The sequence below is a fragment of the Eschrichtius robustus genome, chromosome 2 (genome assembly GCF_028021215.1).
Source record: "Eschrichtius robustus isolate mEscRob2 chromosome 2, mEscRob2.pri, whole genome shotgun sequence".
NCBI classification, from domain to species: Eukaryota; Metazoa; Chordata; class Mammalia; order Artiodactyla; family Eschrichtiidae; genus Eschrichtius; species Eschrichtius robustus.
This window is the reverse complement of record NC_090825.1, coordinates 127,350,241-127,366,691: the sequence shown is the minus strand read 5'-3', so window position 1 is coordinate 127,366,691 and position 16,451 is coordinate 127,350,241. Positions and strand designations below refer to the sequence as shown.

At 37.1% G+C, this 16,451-nt stretch overlaps 1 protein-coding gene across 1 annotated transcript; it reads left to right on the top strand.

The window, feature by feature from the left end:
* Positions 1-1,780: 1,780 nt before the first annotated feature.
* On the top strand, positions 1,781-14,716 carry LOC137759689 (zinc finger protein 300-like). Its single transcript, XM_068536238.1, has 4 exons — positions 1,781-1,873; positions 2,504-2,630; positions 2,874-3,000; positions 13,183-14,716. Exons 1-4 carry the CDS (start codon positions 1,859-1,861, stop codon positions 14,714-14,716), a joined length of 1,803 nt encoding a protein of 600 aa, XP_068392339.1. The 5' UTR covers positions 1,781-1,858.
* The last annotated feature ends 1,735 nt before the right edge of the window (positions 14,717-16,451 follow it).

The window sequence follows — 16,451 nt, the reverse complement described above, 5'->3', positions numbered from 1 at the left end:
GGACCTATATGGCCAGTGCTGTGATGGGAGTGGGGGGTGGAGGTGCTCTTTGAGATTTCTGATTTCTGCACCTGGTGATTTAGTGATTTTTAGAGGTTATTAATGGGCCCAGAGCTGATAAAGTTTAGTCCGAGTTTACTGGGAAATGCCTCACTTTACAGTCTGTGTAGGTCAGAGGCTGCTCTCAAGTTGAAGCCCCTCCTCAGATGTTTTTTCAAGCCATCATCTCCTTCCATCATTCATATCCTCACAGAAGAAAACATCCTTTGAATGTAAGACCAAACAAATCTAAAGGGACAGAATTATTACTGTCAATTCCATCGAGCCAAAGACTACCAGTAACACCCTGTAGTTGAATAAGTTGGGTTTATTGCTCTTGCATCTTGTTAGGAACACGTACACAGTGGGGAGCCTTAAGGGTGTCTCGATAAGAGGGTGTTAGAAAGCACTTGTTATAGGATTTGGCCTTGTGTTAGGTGACTTTGAGGAGGGTGTAGGGAATGGGCCTTGCTCTGAATTGGATGTTGTCAGGAAGTGGGGTAATTCAGTGAGTGGGAATTTTAATAAATCTTATCTAGAGAGAAGAATGACTAGATTGAAACTAAAGCTGTGATAGGTAAAGTAGCAATCCTTCATGTTAGTTGGGAGAGGGGGATGTTTGGTATTTTGTGAACTGGAGAATGTTGATGTTTTGTCTGTGTTCAGGTACGATTTAAGGGAGGTGTTGTTTTTGTCTTGATCTGTCCTGGTCAGGGAGTGGCCTGTCTGATATAGGTGTTTCTTGTAATTGTTCGTGTTAAATAGGAGAGTTGTGAGTGCCAGGCCAGTTCTCAGATAGGAAGGGCTGCTTTTTCTCTTTCTCATGTAAGATTTGATTTCAGCCCTGCCTCTTCCTCAGTTTATTGCAGTCCTTCTACATTCTGTTCAACAAACATTTATTAAATGCCTGCTGTTTACTTGTTGCAGAGCTGGGCGTTCAGAGATGAGCATGACTATTTGATTGTTTTCTTCCAGATTTATTTTGACAAAGCCTGGGATACCCTGTATGAAAGTCTTCCTATCATGAGAGCACTCACTTCCTCTAAATGAGTTCAGCCCATGTCTTCATGACCCATCCTGGGACTGAGAAGATTACCAGGTAACTATCTTGCTGCACTGTGGTATGTTCATGTTTAACAGTAGTTCCAACCTATAACTATTTTTTTTTAATATGGACAACTGCACTATTAAAAATCAGCAATAAAAATTTAAACAGGAAACATCTTAAAATTAACAAAATCAACAATTTTAATCCATGAATACTGACTTGGCAAGAGAATTTGCCAAGTTAGGGGAAAATATGAAAGAGCTCTTAGGATTTTACTGGCTGCTTCTGTTTAGGGAATATGGGAATGCATATTCCCTAAACAGAAGCAGTTTTCTACTTCGCCATTCCCATTCTTGTTGCCACGGATCTGCTCCATCTTCAGTTAAATCTTTACATATATATCCATGATTATTGTCTTATGGTAGTTCTGCATATAGAACAACAAATATAATTGCTGGTCCAAAGGGTAACAATAAGGTGTTCGTAAGTCAACAGAAGACATATCAGCATTCATCCAATTAAAAATGCACCTTGTCCAAGTTCTATGTGATCATATTATAATCACAAGAGGACTTCCTTCACGTGGTGGTTCGGTAAGGATTCTTCCGTAAGGACCAAATGACCTTCTTCTACAGGGTGGCCTGTTATCCACCTGACTTCTGGTGGTAGTGTTTCTAGACTGGTGAATGTCAGTTCTGGCTCCAGGAGGCTCCATTCTATCTCCTAGTCCTGATTCCTCAGACCTTTTCCCTTTTGGAAGAGAAGCAGAAGATGACCAAGTCTCAGGTGAGTTGCTTGCTTACTTTGTACTTGATTTCCATACAATGAAATAGAAAAGAGTAGAAAGTCAAAAATTAGGATTAGGGAAAATGTACAGAGAACAAAAAATAAAGACTTGAAAAGAGTTACTATGTAATATGCAGATTATATATTTTGAAACCACGTGAAACCACTATTAAACTATAGTTCATATATATATATATATTATATATAAATTTCGAGAAGACACAGTGGAAAGTTAGAGGATATCATATACATGATTTGCATTCTCTACAAAGAGAAATCAGTTGAATTTTCAATGAAAAGAAAATATTTCCTGCTACTAGGACTAAAAGAAATTTTTTTGGCGGGGTCTTCCTATAGGTAATGTCCTGACCTATACTCCTGTCTAAATGTACCGTTTGTTGAATAATCCACGTACTTGAAGTGGATGCTGCCTTGATTAAATTTCCATTTGTGATTAGGTCTCTTTTGCTTTCCTGTTCTCTTGCTGTGTTTGACTCTTTCTGCTGAAGATAGATCTTTACATCATTTTTCTCAATAGGCATAATGTAGAACTGGGAATGTAGTTTTGTATACTATGGTAAAAATGATGAGAATGATCAATTCAGATTGAACAGGAGCATGTTATTACAGGGTCCAGTGTCATTTGAGGATGTGGCTATAGATTTCACCCAGGAGGAGTGGCAGCAACTGGACCCTGCTCAGAGGACCCTGTACAGGGATGTGATGCTGGAGAACTACAGCCACCTGGTCTCAGTGGGTAAGGATGGCTTCCCGACACAACTCAGAGTTAGCCAATCCAGTGCCTCTCACTGGAATTTGACTGAGTTGGGTGGGTTCTTGACCTACTTGTGACTTTTTGCTCTCTTTCTTCTCTCCAGTGGAAGGTCATTACTGTGCTGAGGGCCAGCTGGACAACTTCATTGTAGGGCTCCTAAAACTGCACCTTTTCTTCTTTCTTCAGTGTAGTCAACTCAATTCCTCAATTTTATTTTTATCATAGGGTATCCAGTTTCCAAACCAGGTGTCATATCTAAGTTGGAACAAGGAGAAGAGCCATGGATCATGAAGAGAGACGTATCAAATTGGATCTATCCAGGTGAAAATCTGGCAGATGGAAGACAAAGGAAGTGAAATATCAGTTTGTTTTGTTTTTAATTGGTTGGCAACTAAGACTTACATTTCCACCCAGATTGATGACTCCTATTCCTTCTTGCTCCTGTGCTGTGCATGTAGTAGGTGTTCAACAACTAGTTAATTCAGTAGTAGTGAGCCATGTACAGAACAGAAATTTCTTATTGATCCACTCAACAATCATATCTTTAGTACCTTTCTAAAAGATATTCAAAGACAATAGAAGGCAAATGCTTTTCAGGAACATAGGTTATACATAGAAAGACAAGACATCAAGATTTACAGCTGTATAAAATTGCATGTCCAATATAGTTACTGCTTCAGGGGTTCAGTGAAAATTATAGTCTAAAGAGATGTGGCATAATTTAAGAAGGCATTTTTCAAAGCATGAACCAGCTACTTTGAAGCATATCTGAAGTGTGGTTTAGGCAGAAGGAGGAAGGTGAGGGCAAGCTCTAGGAAAGGACATGTACAAATCCTTGGAGTTAGAAATCGACATGGCTTTTCTGATAGAAATTTTCTAGGCTTACTTGACTTTAATAAAAGATATTTATTGGGGAATAGTGGAATATAAAGTTGGTTACATATTGTGAATACAGCTATGTTTCACTAGCTGTACCCTGAAATTTTCTGTTATTATTTTTTTTAAGCAGCTTTGAGATATAACTCATATGCCGTACAGTTCACCCATTTAAAGTCAGCAGTGGTTTTTAGGATATTCACAGATCTGTGCAACTGTCACCACAGTCAATTTTAAGACAGTTTTATCACCTCTAAAAGAAACCCTATACCCTTTAGCTATCACACCCCTTCTTCCCATCTCCCCAACCCTAAGCAATCACTAATCTGCTTTCTGTCTGTATTGATTTGCCTTATTCTTGATATTTCATATAAATATTCATATAATATGTGGTCTTTTGTGACTGCCTTCTTTCACTTAGCATAATGTTTTCAAGGTTCATCCACATTTTAGCATGTATCAGTACTTCATTCCTTTTTTGGCTGAATAATATTACATTGTATTGATATACTACATTTTGTTAATCCATTCATCAGTTGTTGGATATTTGGCTTGTTTCCACCTTTTGGCTACATGAATAATGCTACTGTTAACATTCATGTACAAGTTTTTGTATAGACATCTTTTTTTTTCCTTTGGTGTGTACCTAGGAGTAGAATTGCTGGGTAATATAGCAACTCTATGTTGAACCAAAACGGTCCCTGAAGACTAATTAGGTTGAGCATTTTTTCATGTGCTTATTGGCCATTTATGTATTTTCTTTGGAGAAATGTCTATTCAGATCACTTGTCCCTTTTTTTTTGAAGTATAGTTAACTTACAATATTATCTTAGTTTCAAGTGTACAACATAGTGATTCAACATTTTAATGGATTATACTCCTTTTAAAGTTATTACAAAATAATAGCTATATTTTCCTGTGCTGTACAATATATCCTTGTTGTTTATTTATCTTATACATAGTAGTTTGTATCTCTTAATCCCCTATCCCTATGTTGCCCCCCATCCATTTTTGAATTGAGTTATTTGTCTTTTATTATTGAATTATAAGAGCTCTTTATATTAAGTTCCTATATAGAACTTTTATATAAAGTTTGTTATATAGATATAATTCTTTGTATAGAATTCTTATTTGATATAAATCTTTTATCAGATAAATGATTTGCACATACTTCCTCCCATGTTTTCTTTTTACTTTCTTGATTGTATCCTTTGAAGCACAAGAGTTTTTAACTCTTTTTTTAATTTTTTAAAAGTTTTGGCTGCATTGGGTCTTCATTGCTGAGCGCGGGCTTTCTCTAGTTGCGGTGAATGGGGGCTACTCTTCGAGCGGGGGCTACTCTTGGTTGCAGTGCGCAGGCTTCTCATTACGGTGGCTTCTCTCGTCACAGGGCACAGGCTCTAGGTGCCCAGGCTTCAGTAGTTGCAGCATGTGGACTCAGTAGTTGTGGCACGTGGGCTCAGTAGTTGTGGCTCGTGGGCTTTACAACGCAGGCTCAGTGGTTGTGGTGCATGGGCTTAGTTTCCCTGTGGCATGTGGGATCTTCCCGGACCAGGGATCGAACCCATGTCCCCTGCATTGGCAGGCAGATTCTTAACCACTGCATCACCACGGAAGTCCCAAGAGTTTTTAATTTTGATGAAGTATAGTTTATCTATTTTTTTGTTGTTGTTTGTGCTTTGGTGTCATATCCAAGAATCCATTGCCAAATCCAATGTCATGAAGATTTACCCCTATGTTTTTTTCCTAAGAGTTTTGTACTTTTAGCTCTCACATTTAGGTCTTTGATCTGATATTTTGAGTTAATTTTTGCATATGGTGTGGGGTAAGGGTCCAACTTCATTCTTTTGCCTGTGGTAATCCAGTTGTTCCAGCACCATTTATTGAAAAGACTCTCCTTTTCCCATTGAATGGTCTTGGTACCCTTGCCAAAGGTCAATTGGCCATAAATGAAAGGGTTTATTTCTGGACTGTCTATACTATTTTGTTGATCTATATATCTGTTCTTATGCCAATATCACACTCTCTTGATTACTGTTGTTTGTGGTAAGTTTTGAAATTGGGGAGTATCATTCTTCCAACATTGTTTTTCTTTTTCAGCATTTTTTTTGGCTCTTCTGGGTCCGTATGAATTTTAGAATCAGAGTATCAGTTTCTACAAATAAACCTCTTCAGATTCTGATAGGGATTGGTTGAATTTGTGATCGATTTGAGGAGTATTGCCATGTTAACAGTATTAAGTCTTCTGATCCCTGGAACATGAAATGTTTTTCCATTTATTTAGATCCTCTTTAATTTCTTTCAGCAATGTTTTATAGTTTTCAGAGTATAAGTTGTGTACATCTTTGTTAAACATACTTCTTAGTATTTTATTCTATTTGATACTATTGTAAATGAAATTGTTTCATTAACTTTATTTTTGGATTGTCCATTGCAAGTGCATAGAAATACAACTGATTTTTGAATATTGGTCTGGGATCCTGCAAACTCATAGAGTTTACTAGTTCTAATAGTTTTTTAGCTAATTCTTTAAGATTTTCCATATAAATAAATTTGTCATCTGTAAATAGAGATCGTTTTAAATATCCCTTTCCACATTGGAAGCTTTTTATTTCTTTTCTTGGTTAACTACCCTGGCCAGAACCTCTAGTACAATATTGAATAGAATGGAGAGTGGACATCCTTGTCTTGTTCCTGATCTTATGGGGCAAATCCAGTCTTTTACCATTAAGTATGTTAGCTGTAGATTGTCATGCCCTTTGCCAGGTTGTAGAAGTTCCTTTCTATTCCCAGTTTGGTGAGTGTTTTTATCATGAAAATGTGTTGCGTTTTGACAAATGCTCTTTCTGTATCTGTTGAAATGATCTATTTATGTGATGTGTTAATGAATTTTAATTAATAGGTTTTTGGACAGCAAACCAACCTTATATTTCTGGATAAGTTCCACTTGGTGATGGTGTATAATTCTTTTTTTTTTTTAATTTTTATATATTTATTTATTTTATTTTTGGCTGTGTTGGGTCTTCGTTTCTGTGCGAGGGCTTTCTCTAGTTGTGGCAAGCAGGGGCCACTCTTCATCGCGGTGCGCGGGCCTCTCACTGTCGTGGCCTCTCTTGTTGCAGAGCACAGGCTCCAGACGCGCAGGCTCAGTAGTTGTGGCTCACGGGCCTAGTTGCTCCACGGCATGTGGGATCTTCTCAGACCAGGGCTCGAACCCGTGTCCCCTGCATTGGCAGGCAGATTCTCAATCACTGCGCCACCAGGGAAGCCCTGTAATTCTTTTTATATGTTGCTGGATTTGGTTTGCTAGTTGTGTTGGGGGTCTGCAAGACCACCTTCAGGTCTGCTGATTTGCTAGAAGGACTCACAGACTGAGAAAAGCTGTTATATTCATGGTTATGGTTTATTACAGTGATAGGATTTATCAGTCTAGATCTGGACATTTCTTTGTGGGAAGATTTTTATTTATTAAGTTTCTTTCCTTGATGTGGATCTATGTAGATCATTTACTTTTTCTTGAGTCAGTTTTGGTAGTTTGGTTTTTTTTCAAGGAATTTTTCCAGTTCATATAAATTGTCATATTTAGTGGTATAATTTTTTTTTCATAATATTCCCTTTTTGTTCTTTTATGTCTATAGGATCTTTAGAGATGTTCTGTCTTTCATTCCTGACACTGATACTTTGTTTTCTTCTTTCCTCATCACTAGCTAAAACATAACAATTTCATTAATTTTTTTTCAAATAATCAGGTTTTGATTTCATTTATTTTTGTTTATTGTTTGTCTATCTTCTATTGATTTCCACTCTGATCTTTACTGTTTCCTGTCTTCTACTTATTTTAGGTTTAATTTGCTCTTTTTCTAGCTTCTTAAGGTAGAAGCTTAGATCATTAATTTTTTTTTTTTTTAACTTTGGGTTTTTAAATTTATTTATTTATTTTATTTATGGCTGTGTTGGGTCTTTGTTTCTGTGCGAGGGCTTTCTCTAGTTGTGGCAAGTGGGGGCCACTCTTTTTTTTTTTTTTAATTTATTTATTTATTTATTTATTTTATTTTTAGCTGTGTTGGGTCTTCGCTTCTGCGCGAGGGCTTTCTCTAGTTGTGGTGAGCGGGGGCCACTCTTCATTGCGGTGTGCGGGCCTCTCACTATCACGGCCTCTCTTGTTGCGGAGCACAGGCTCCAGGCACGCAGGCTCAGCAGTTGTGGCTCACGGGCCCAGCTGCTCCGCGGCATGTGGAATCCTCCCAGACCAGGGCTCAAACCCGTGTCCCCTGCATTGGCAGGCAGATTCTCAACCACTGCGCCACCAGGGAAGCGCGATCATTAATTTGAAACCTTTTTTGTTTTCTAGTATGAACATTTAAATATGGATAGTCCTCACTTTGTATGGTAGTGAAGGGGCCATAAAAATTACCATGGAAGCCAGAACTTTGCCAAGTAATTTTTATAATTGACGGGAAAAATTGTAATTGATTTTGACCTTTAAACACTTTTTGTCAAAACATTAGAAGTTATCTTGGGGACTTCCCTGGTGGTCTAGTGGTTAAGACTTTGCCTTCCAATGCAGGGGGTGCAGGTTCGATCCCTGGTTGGGGAGCTAAGATCCCACATGCCTTGTGGCCAAAAAACCAAAACATAAAACAGAAGCAATATTGTAACAAATTCAATAAAGACTTAAAAAAAATGGTCCACATCAAAAAAAAAAATTGAAAAAAAAATGCTATCTTGCTGTTGGTTATAACTGTTTTATAGACATGAAAATGTAGTAAACTAATATTTATTTACTACTCTGCAATTTAAAACATTGGAAGCATTTAAAATGTCTTTTATTTCTTTTCAAAAACTATGTAGAGTGGTTTGAACAGTGCTTGCCTTCTTATCATTGTATAACTTATGATAAGGAGTTAGCATGTTCTCTGTGCCTTAGTGAATTGTCATATTCCTTTCTAAGGTTGGGTCAGCTTCCAACATTTTCTCCTTTGTGCTTTCAGTGTTGTGAAATATGTCGAAAGTAATGTGAAAATTTTGGCATCACTTTCTTTGAAATATTTTTATCCCTTCCATCACAACCCAGGAATTTATGTTGATAAGTTTGCCTTCACTAAGTTCCTCTGGCTGCATATCTAAAGTCTCATAAATAGTGGCAATGCCAACATGGTCAGCTATCTTCTAATCACATCCAGTGTTGTTATGTGTTGTTTCTTTGCTGCATTTACATCTTTGTTGGTCAATTCCCTCTTTCCGTTACACATTTTTGGATGATTAGGATAATTTGGATAATGTCACGTGGGTTTATCAATGGGATGCAAGGAGGAAACAAACCATACACTTTGCTGTCTGTATATATATTGGACAACAGATGTGAAGTTAATAATCACCAACAGACTTTGAAAGAAGTGAAATGATTGGGTACTGATCATGATGTGTATCTGTTATTTATTTAGTGAGTTATGGACCGAAGAGCTAGCAGTGAAGTTTGTACTTTATGCTGTTAGACATACTGTTATCATTAAAGTGTGAACTATGTTGTTGGCAGACTGGTCTTATTTAACTAAACTGTAGTAACTAAATTTCATGCTTGTTGAAATCTTGCAAAATGAGGATTACCTGCATATAATTTGTCCTCTAAGCACGAAGCTGTGTCCCACAAATTTTGATATTTTGTGTTTTCATTTTCATTCAAGTTATTTTCTAATTTCTCTTTGGACTTTTCAACACATAGTTTATTTACAAATATGTTAATTAATTCCCAAATATTTGGGGATATTTCTGATATTTCTTTTTCTTATTTATTTCTAATTTAGTTCCAGTATGGTTGGAAAATATACTCTGTATGATTTCCATCCTTATAAAATTATTGCAGCTTGTTTTGAAGCCCAGTATATAGTCTATTCTGATGTTTGATTAATGTGTTCTTGAAATGAATGTGTGTTCTGTTGTTGGATGGGGTATCTGTAGATGTCAGTTAAGTCAAGTTCATTGATATTTACTGATTTTTTTTTGTCTACTATTTAAAAAATATATATATATTTAAAATATGACTTGAATTTTATTTATTTGTTAATTATTATTTTTTAAAATTTATTTTTGGCTGCACTGGGTCTTTGTTGCTCTGCACAGGCTTTCTCTAGTTGCGGCGAGTGAGGGCTACTCTTTGTTGCGATGGGCGGGCTTCTCATTGCGGTGGCTTCTCTTGTTGAGCATGGGCTCTAGGCGCACGGAGCTCAGTAGTTGCAGCACGTGGGCTCAGTACTTGTGGCTCATGGGCTCTAGAGCACAGGCTCAGTAGTTGTGGTGTGTGGGCTTAGTTGCTCCGCGGCATGTGGGATCTTCCCGGACCAGCGATCGAACCTGTGTCCCTTGCATTGGCAGGTGGATTCTTAACCACTGTGCCATCAGGGAAGTCCTGTCTACTTGTCTTATTAATCATTGTGAGAGGGGTGTTGAAATCTCTAGCTGCAATTGCTAATTTGTCTGTTTTGTCTTTCATTTTTGTTAGTTTTGGTTCATGTTTTGTGGGGCTCTGTTGTTAGATACATATACATTTATAATTGTTATATCTTCTTGCTGTATTGATTCTTTTGCAGTTTTGAAATATACCTAATTTCTAATATGTGTTATCTTGAAATCTCTATTGTCTGATTTAGTATAGCTACTACAAATCTCTTATGCTTAAAATTTTTTTCCCATCCTTTTATTTTCAACCTATTTATTTATTTTTGAATTGAAAGTGAATCTCTTTTAGACAATGTATAATTAGTTTTATCCAGTCTGACAGTTTCTGATTGGAAAATTATTCCATTCCTAAATCTTTATAATTACTGATTTGGTTTGATTTATGTTTGCCATTTTGCTATTTGTTTTCTATTTGTTTAATCTCTTTTTTGGTCCCTGTTATTTTGTTACCTTGTTTTGTCTTAAAAGAATATTTTTTAATAGACTTATTTATTTATTTATTTGGCTGCATTGGGTCTTCGTTGCTACATGCGGGCTTTTCTCTGGTTGAGGAAAGCAGGGTCCACTCTTTGTTGCGGTATGCAGGCTTCTCATTGCGGTGGCTTCTCTTGTTGCGGAGCGTGGGCTTTAAGCGCGCGGACTTCAGTAGTTGTGGCACATGGGCTCAGTAGTTGTGGCTCGCGGGCTGTAGAGCGCAGGCTCAATAGTTGTGGTGCATGGGCTTAGTCGCTCCGCGGCATGTGGGATCTTCCCAGACCAGGCTCAAACCCATGTCCCCTGCACTGGCAGGTGGATTCTTAACCACTGTGCCACCAGGGAAGTCCTTAATAGACCATTTTAATTCCCCTGTTTAATTTTTAGTTGTAGTTCTGTGTGTGTGTGTGTGTGTGTGTGATGTTGCTATAGGCATTACAATATGATACTTATTTTCTTATAACCCACCTTATGTTGATACTGCTTTTTTTTCTCTCACAAATTATAGAAACTTGCACTAGCATAGCTCCATTTTCTGCCCTCCTGAACCACCTTGTGCTGTTTTGTTCTTTTAGTCATGTATGTTATATTTGTATTTGTCATAAATTTGACAGTATAGTGTTACTGTTTTTGCTTTGAAAAGTCTTTTGAAGAAATTAGAAGGAAATATTTTTAAAATTACACATATTTAAATCCTTTATATTTACCCATATACTTTAAAATTTTTCTGTTGTCTTGTGGATTTGAGTTATCATCTGGTATTATTTCTTCAGCAAGAAAGATTTTCTTTAGTATTTCTTGTAGATCAGTTCTGTTGGTAACTTTTTTTGTTTATCTGGAAATGTCTTCATTTTGCCATTATTAAAGTTTCATTGAATGTAGAATTCTTGGTTGATGGGTTGCTTTCTTTTAGTATTTTGACTGTGTGTCATTCCAGTATTTCCTGACCTCAGTTTTTGTGTGTATGTGTGTTGAAAATTCAGCAACAGTACTGTTATTCTTTGATACATGATGTGTCATTTTTTTTTCCTTGCTGCTTTGAAGATTTTTCTTTTTGCCTTTATTTTTCAGCAGTTTAATTCTGATTTGGCTGGTTGTCTTGGTATCCTTCCTGTGGTCTGTTGAGCTTCTTGTATGTGTAAATTAATGTTTTCCACCGAATTTGGTAATTTTAAAGACATTTCTCCAGATTTCTTTTGGCTCTTTCCCCCTCCTTTCTAAACTCCAATTACACGTATACTGGAATGCCTAACTGCTCCTCAGATCTTGAGATTGTATTTTTTTAATAATTTTTCTTTTTGTTCTTTGGGCTGAGTAATTTTTAGTGATATATCTTCAAGTTTACTGATTCTGATTTTACCTTCTGCTGTCTCAAATCCACTAATGAGCCCATCTGGTGAAATTTTCATTTCAACTTAAGAATTTTCATTTGGTTCTTTTATTTTTTAATTTACATAAAATAAATGTTACTCTTTCTTTAAATTTTGAAAAAGGCATAGAGTAAGTTAACTGCCACCACAATCATGATACAGAAAAGTTCCATTACTCTCAAAACTTCTTCTTCCTGCCTCTTTATAGTCAAACTGGTTCTTTTATATTCTTCTCTCCTCTTTTGAAATTGTCAGTTTATTCACTTGTTCCTTAGAATATCTTCCCTTAGTTTTTTGAATATGTTTATAATAGCTTCTTTAAAGTCTTTGTTAAATCCAACATCTGCACCCATTTGGAGTCAGTTTCTATTGACTGATTTTGTTCCTTAGTATAGGTCATATTTTTTTCCTTATATGTCTAGTAATTTTTTGGTTGAAAGCTCTACATTGTAGACAATACGTTATAGCGTCTTTGGATCCTTTTGTTCCTTCTGAGAGGCTTTGTTTTAGAGGCACTTGCTTGGGCTTAAACTGTGACATCTTTCTGTTCTGTGGAGTGTCATCACTAATATCGCTGCTTAGTTTTGTTTGTTTGATTAAGCCTAGCTATAGATGTGAACTAATGATTTGGACAGAGGTTTATTAGACACCTAAAGCCAGTATGACTTCTACTCTTTGCCACCTGGATTGTGCATGTCTCAGAACACTTTAAAAGCATAGGAAATTTGCAAGTTTCCCCAGCCTTTCAATCACTGCTGGGCTCACTAGGGTCTCTTTTCACAAATATTTTAGCAGTCAGGTGGGAATGTATGGTGAGTTCATTGTCTCAACCTTTCTATGATTCTTTTGCTTACAAATTCTCCTTGTTAAATTCCTAGCTGCTCTACTATCAGCATAAAACTGTATCCTGTGGATTTGTGTTATCTCTCAACGCCCCATAAACTAGGGGTGCAAGACAGGAAAACCTTAGGAAAGAATGCCACAAACTCCCCATTCTTACCTAATGAAGTAGAAGTTTTTGACAAGTAAACACTTTTCACCTTGTGGCCTGCCTTTGGTAGTTTTCCAGTGCCCTGAATTGGTTGTTTTAAAAATTATTTTATTCAGTTTTATACTTGTTTTCTGAGGAGGGGAAGTCCATGACTACCTCATGCCACCATTATCATAAGTAGAGTCCATCTTTAGTTACTCACCCAATAAATTTACATGTTTTGTTGTGTTTTAAATGGCCTGTTGCCCTCCCAATTCTCTGTCTTCATGGACCATCCTGGATCATCCGTTTGTTTCACCTCTTCTGTCCTCTACTCAATCTTTATATCTGTTTGATTTTATCTCTGCAATTTTATTCTTTCAGACAGGGAGACTAGACTTGACACACATCAATTGGATACACTTGGAGATGTTTACTTTCATAAGGACATACTGGAAAGTGTCACAAGGGATCATTCATTGTACTCCGTTTTAAAGGTCTGGCAAGGCGACCAGCTGGAGAGAGATCAGGAAAATCAAGACAGACTTCTCAGGCAAGTCACAATCATCAACAACAAAACAGTTATTGAAGAGTCAAACTATACATATAATGCATTTGGAAAAATATTTCATAACTGCACAGACCTAGATACTTCAAGACAAAGACTGTATAAGTGTGATTCATTTGAAAAGAGCTTGGAACCTACTGTAAACCTATTCAGTTGTAATAGGGGTTATGCAAGAAAAAACACAGATGAGAATTTTGGATATGGGAGAACACCTAGTTCTTCCTATTCTAAGCATGAAAAAATTCATAATAGAGTGAAACACTGTGAAGATAGTCAATGTGGAAAAATCATCAGCGATAAACAATCTCTTATTCAATATGTGAATGTTGAAACTGGGGAGAAGATCTGTGTATGTATTGAATGTGGAAAATCTTTTCTCAAGAAGTCACAGCTCATTATACATCAAAGAATTCATACCGGAGAGAAACCTTATGGTTGTAGCGCTTGTGGGAAAGCCTTCAGTGAGAAATCACATCTCATTGTACATCAGAGGACACATACTGGGGAGAAACCTTACGAATGTTCTGAATGTGGAAAAGCCTTCTCTCAAAAATCATCCCTCATTATCCATCAGAGAGTTCATTCTGGTGAAAAACCATATGAATGTAGTGACTGTGGGAAAGCCTTCTCCCAGAAATCACCCCTCATTATACATCAGAGAATACATACTGGTGAAAAGCCATATGAATGTAATCAGTGTAGGAAGGCCTTCTCCCAGAAGTCACAGCTGATTATACATCATAGAGCTCATACTGGAGAGAAGCCCCATGAGTGTACTGAATGTGGGAAAGCCTTCTGTGAGAAGTCCCACCTCATCATACATAAAAGGATTCACACTGGGGAGAAACCCTACAAATGTGCTCAATGTGAGGAAGCCTTCAGCAGAAAGTCAGAACTCATTATACATCAGATAATTCATACTGGGGAGAAACCTTATGAATGTACTGCATGTGGGAAGACCTTCTCCCGGAAGTCACAGCTCGTTATACATCAGAGAACGCATACTGGAGAAAAACCCTATAAATGCAGTGAATGTGGAAAAGCTTTCTGTCAGCAGTCACATCTCATTGGACATCAGAGGATTCACACAGGAGAAAAACCTTATGTTTGTACTGAATGTGGGAAAGCCTTCTCCCAAAAGTCTCACCTCCCAGGGCATCAGCGGATTCATACAGGAGAGAAACCTTATATATGTGTTGAATGTGGAAAAGCCTTTTCCCAGAAGTCAGACCTTGTTGTACATCGGAGAATTCATACTGGGGAGAAACCTTATCAATGTGCTGTATGTGGAAAAGCCTTCATCCAGAAATCACAACTCACTGTACATCAGAGAATTCATATAGTGGTGAAATGATAAGAATGGACTAAGCATAGAAAAGCCTTCAGTATCTGTTCAAGCCTTAACAAGTACCACAAAACTCACAGATTTAATGTGTTTCTAGGCATCTTTGTTGGTACTATTTTACAAGTGAAATCATATTTCTAATGTATTTAATTTTTTTATCAAAGATAATGAAAGACAATAAAAAAGTTTTGTTTATATAAATTTTCACTCTGGCATGTTAAATTTTTAAGATTTGGAACTGAATGTTTAGCATAACAGAACAAATTACATATAGTCTATTTTGAAGTTACATGTTCCTGATTATACTACATAATAAGAGTTAGGCATGTGGTAATACTGTTAATGTTAGCCTCTCGTAATTACGGCCATGCAGTAATTCCCCAAAGAGGACATGAAGAAAGCGTGAGTCAAAAAATGCCAAGACTGGGCTTCCCTGGTGGCGCAGTGGTTGAGAATCTGCCTGCTAATGCAGGGGACACGGGTTCGAGCCCGGGTCTGGGAAGATCCCACATGCCGCGGAGCGACTAGGCCCGTGAGCCACAATTACTGAGCCTGCGCGTCTGGAGCCTGTGCTCCGCAACAAAAGAGGCCGCGATAGTGAGAGGCCCGCGCACCGTGATGAAGAGTGGCCCCCCCCGCTTGCCGCAACTGGAGAAAGCCCTTGCACAGAAACGAAGACCCAACACAGCCAAAAATAAATAAATAAATAAATTAATTAAAAAAAAAAAAAAATGCCAAGACCTAGAAACTGCACTAAGGGGAGGGGACTTGACCATCAGAACCTAAAGGTATATGTAAAATTCTTCTTATAGAATGATGGAAAGATGGGTTGAAAAGGTTCAATAAATGTGGTCTTTTTTAATTTTGATAGTATAAGTTGATTTGTGTCTGTGGATGGACCCAGGACCTTGGAATTGACACTGCTTGCTCATTTCTCCCTTTTACCCCACCCCTCTAGGAGCTTGGTGTGGTGGAAAGACATTGTTTCTAAAGTCAGATGGCCATGAGTTTTAACCCTTGTTCCCTTATTAATAGATTGTGTGACATCTATGAAGACCTTTTTAACCCTCAGTGTCTGTTTGCTCATCTGTATGTGAAATCCTGGCAGACAGCATATTCTTAGCTAATATTTATCCTGTTTATCCCTCTCTCTTCTCTTGAAATAGGCTACTAATTCCAATGTGTACACATTTAAATTTGATTTGCATTTAAACACACTGCTTCTGATCTCAGCTTTCCTGTCCTCTCCTCTGTCCATTTCACTTCCTTTGTGTCTGGTGATCTAACTCATGCTATGTTAAAGAGACCTCAATTACTTTTCATTTATTTTATTTTGCAAACACATACAAATTGTGATATACCTATATCTGTATCTAGTTGATTCTAATATATATATGGAAATACTAAGGGACAAGAATAGGCAAGTCACTCAGTAAGAACAAATATTAGAATTGATCAGACTAAGGTTTCCCACAAAGCTATAGTAACATAGGCAATATAGTATTGACACAAGAGTGACAAAAATAGATGAATGAAATGAGAGCCTGAGAATAAAAAAATTATATATGAGTAACTTTATGACAAAAGTGGTATTGTGATCAGAAGGGGAAAAATTATCTTTTTAATAAATTGTTCTGGGTCAACTCATCTAAATATATATATGAAATGCAAAATGGCAAAGTTTCCAGGTAATTATATAGGAGACTCTTCATAGCCTTAGGATAGGGAAAAATGTTTAACACTG

What these genes read in the sequence shown, in the direction of transcription:
- LOC137759689 (XM_068536238.1), top strand. An exon ending in CAGCCACCTGGTCTCAGTGG is followed by an intron (nt 2,631 to 2,873) that starts GTAAGGATGGCT and finishes TTTTTATCATAG; the next exon opens with GGTATCCAGTTTCCAAACCA. An exon ending in GCAGATGGAAGACAAAGGAA is followed by an intron (nt 3,001 to 13,182) that starts GTGAAATATCAG and finishes TCTTTCAGACAG; the next exon opens with GGAGACTAGACTTGACACAC.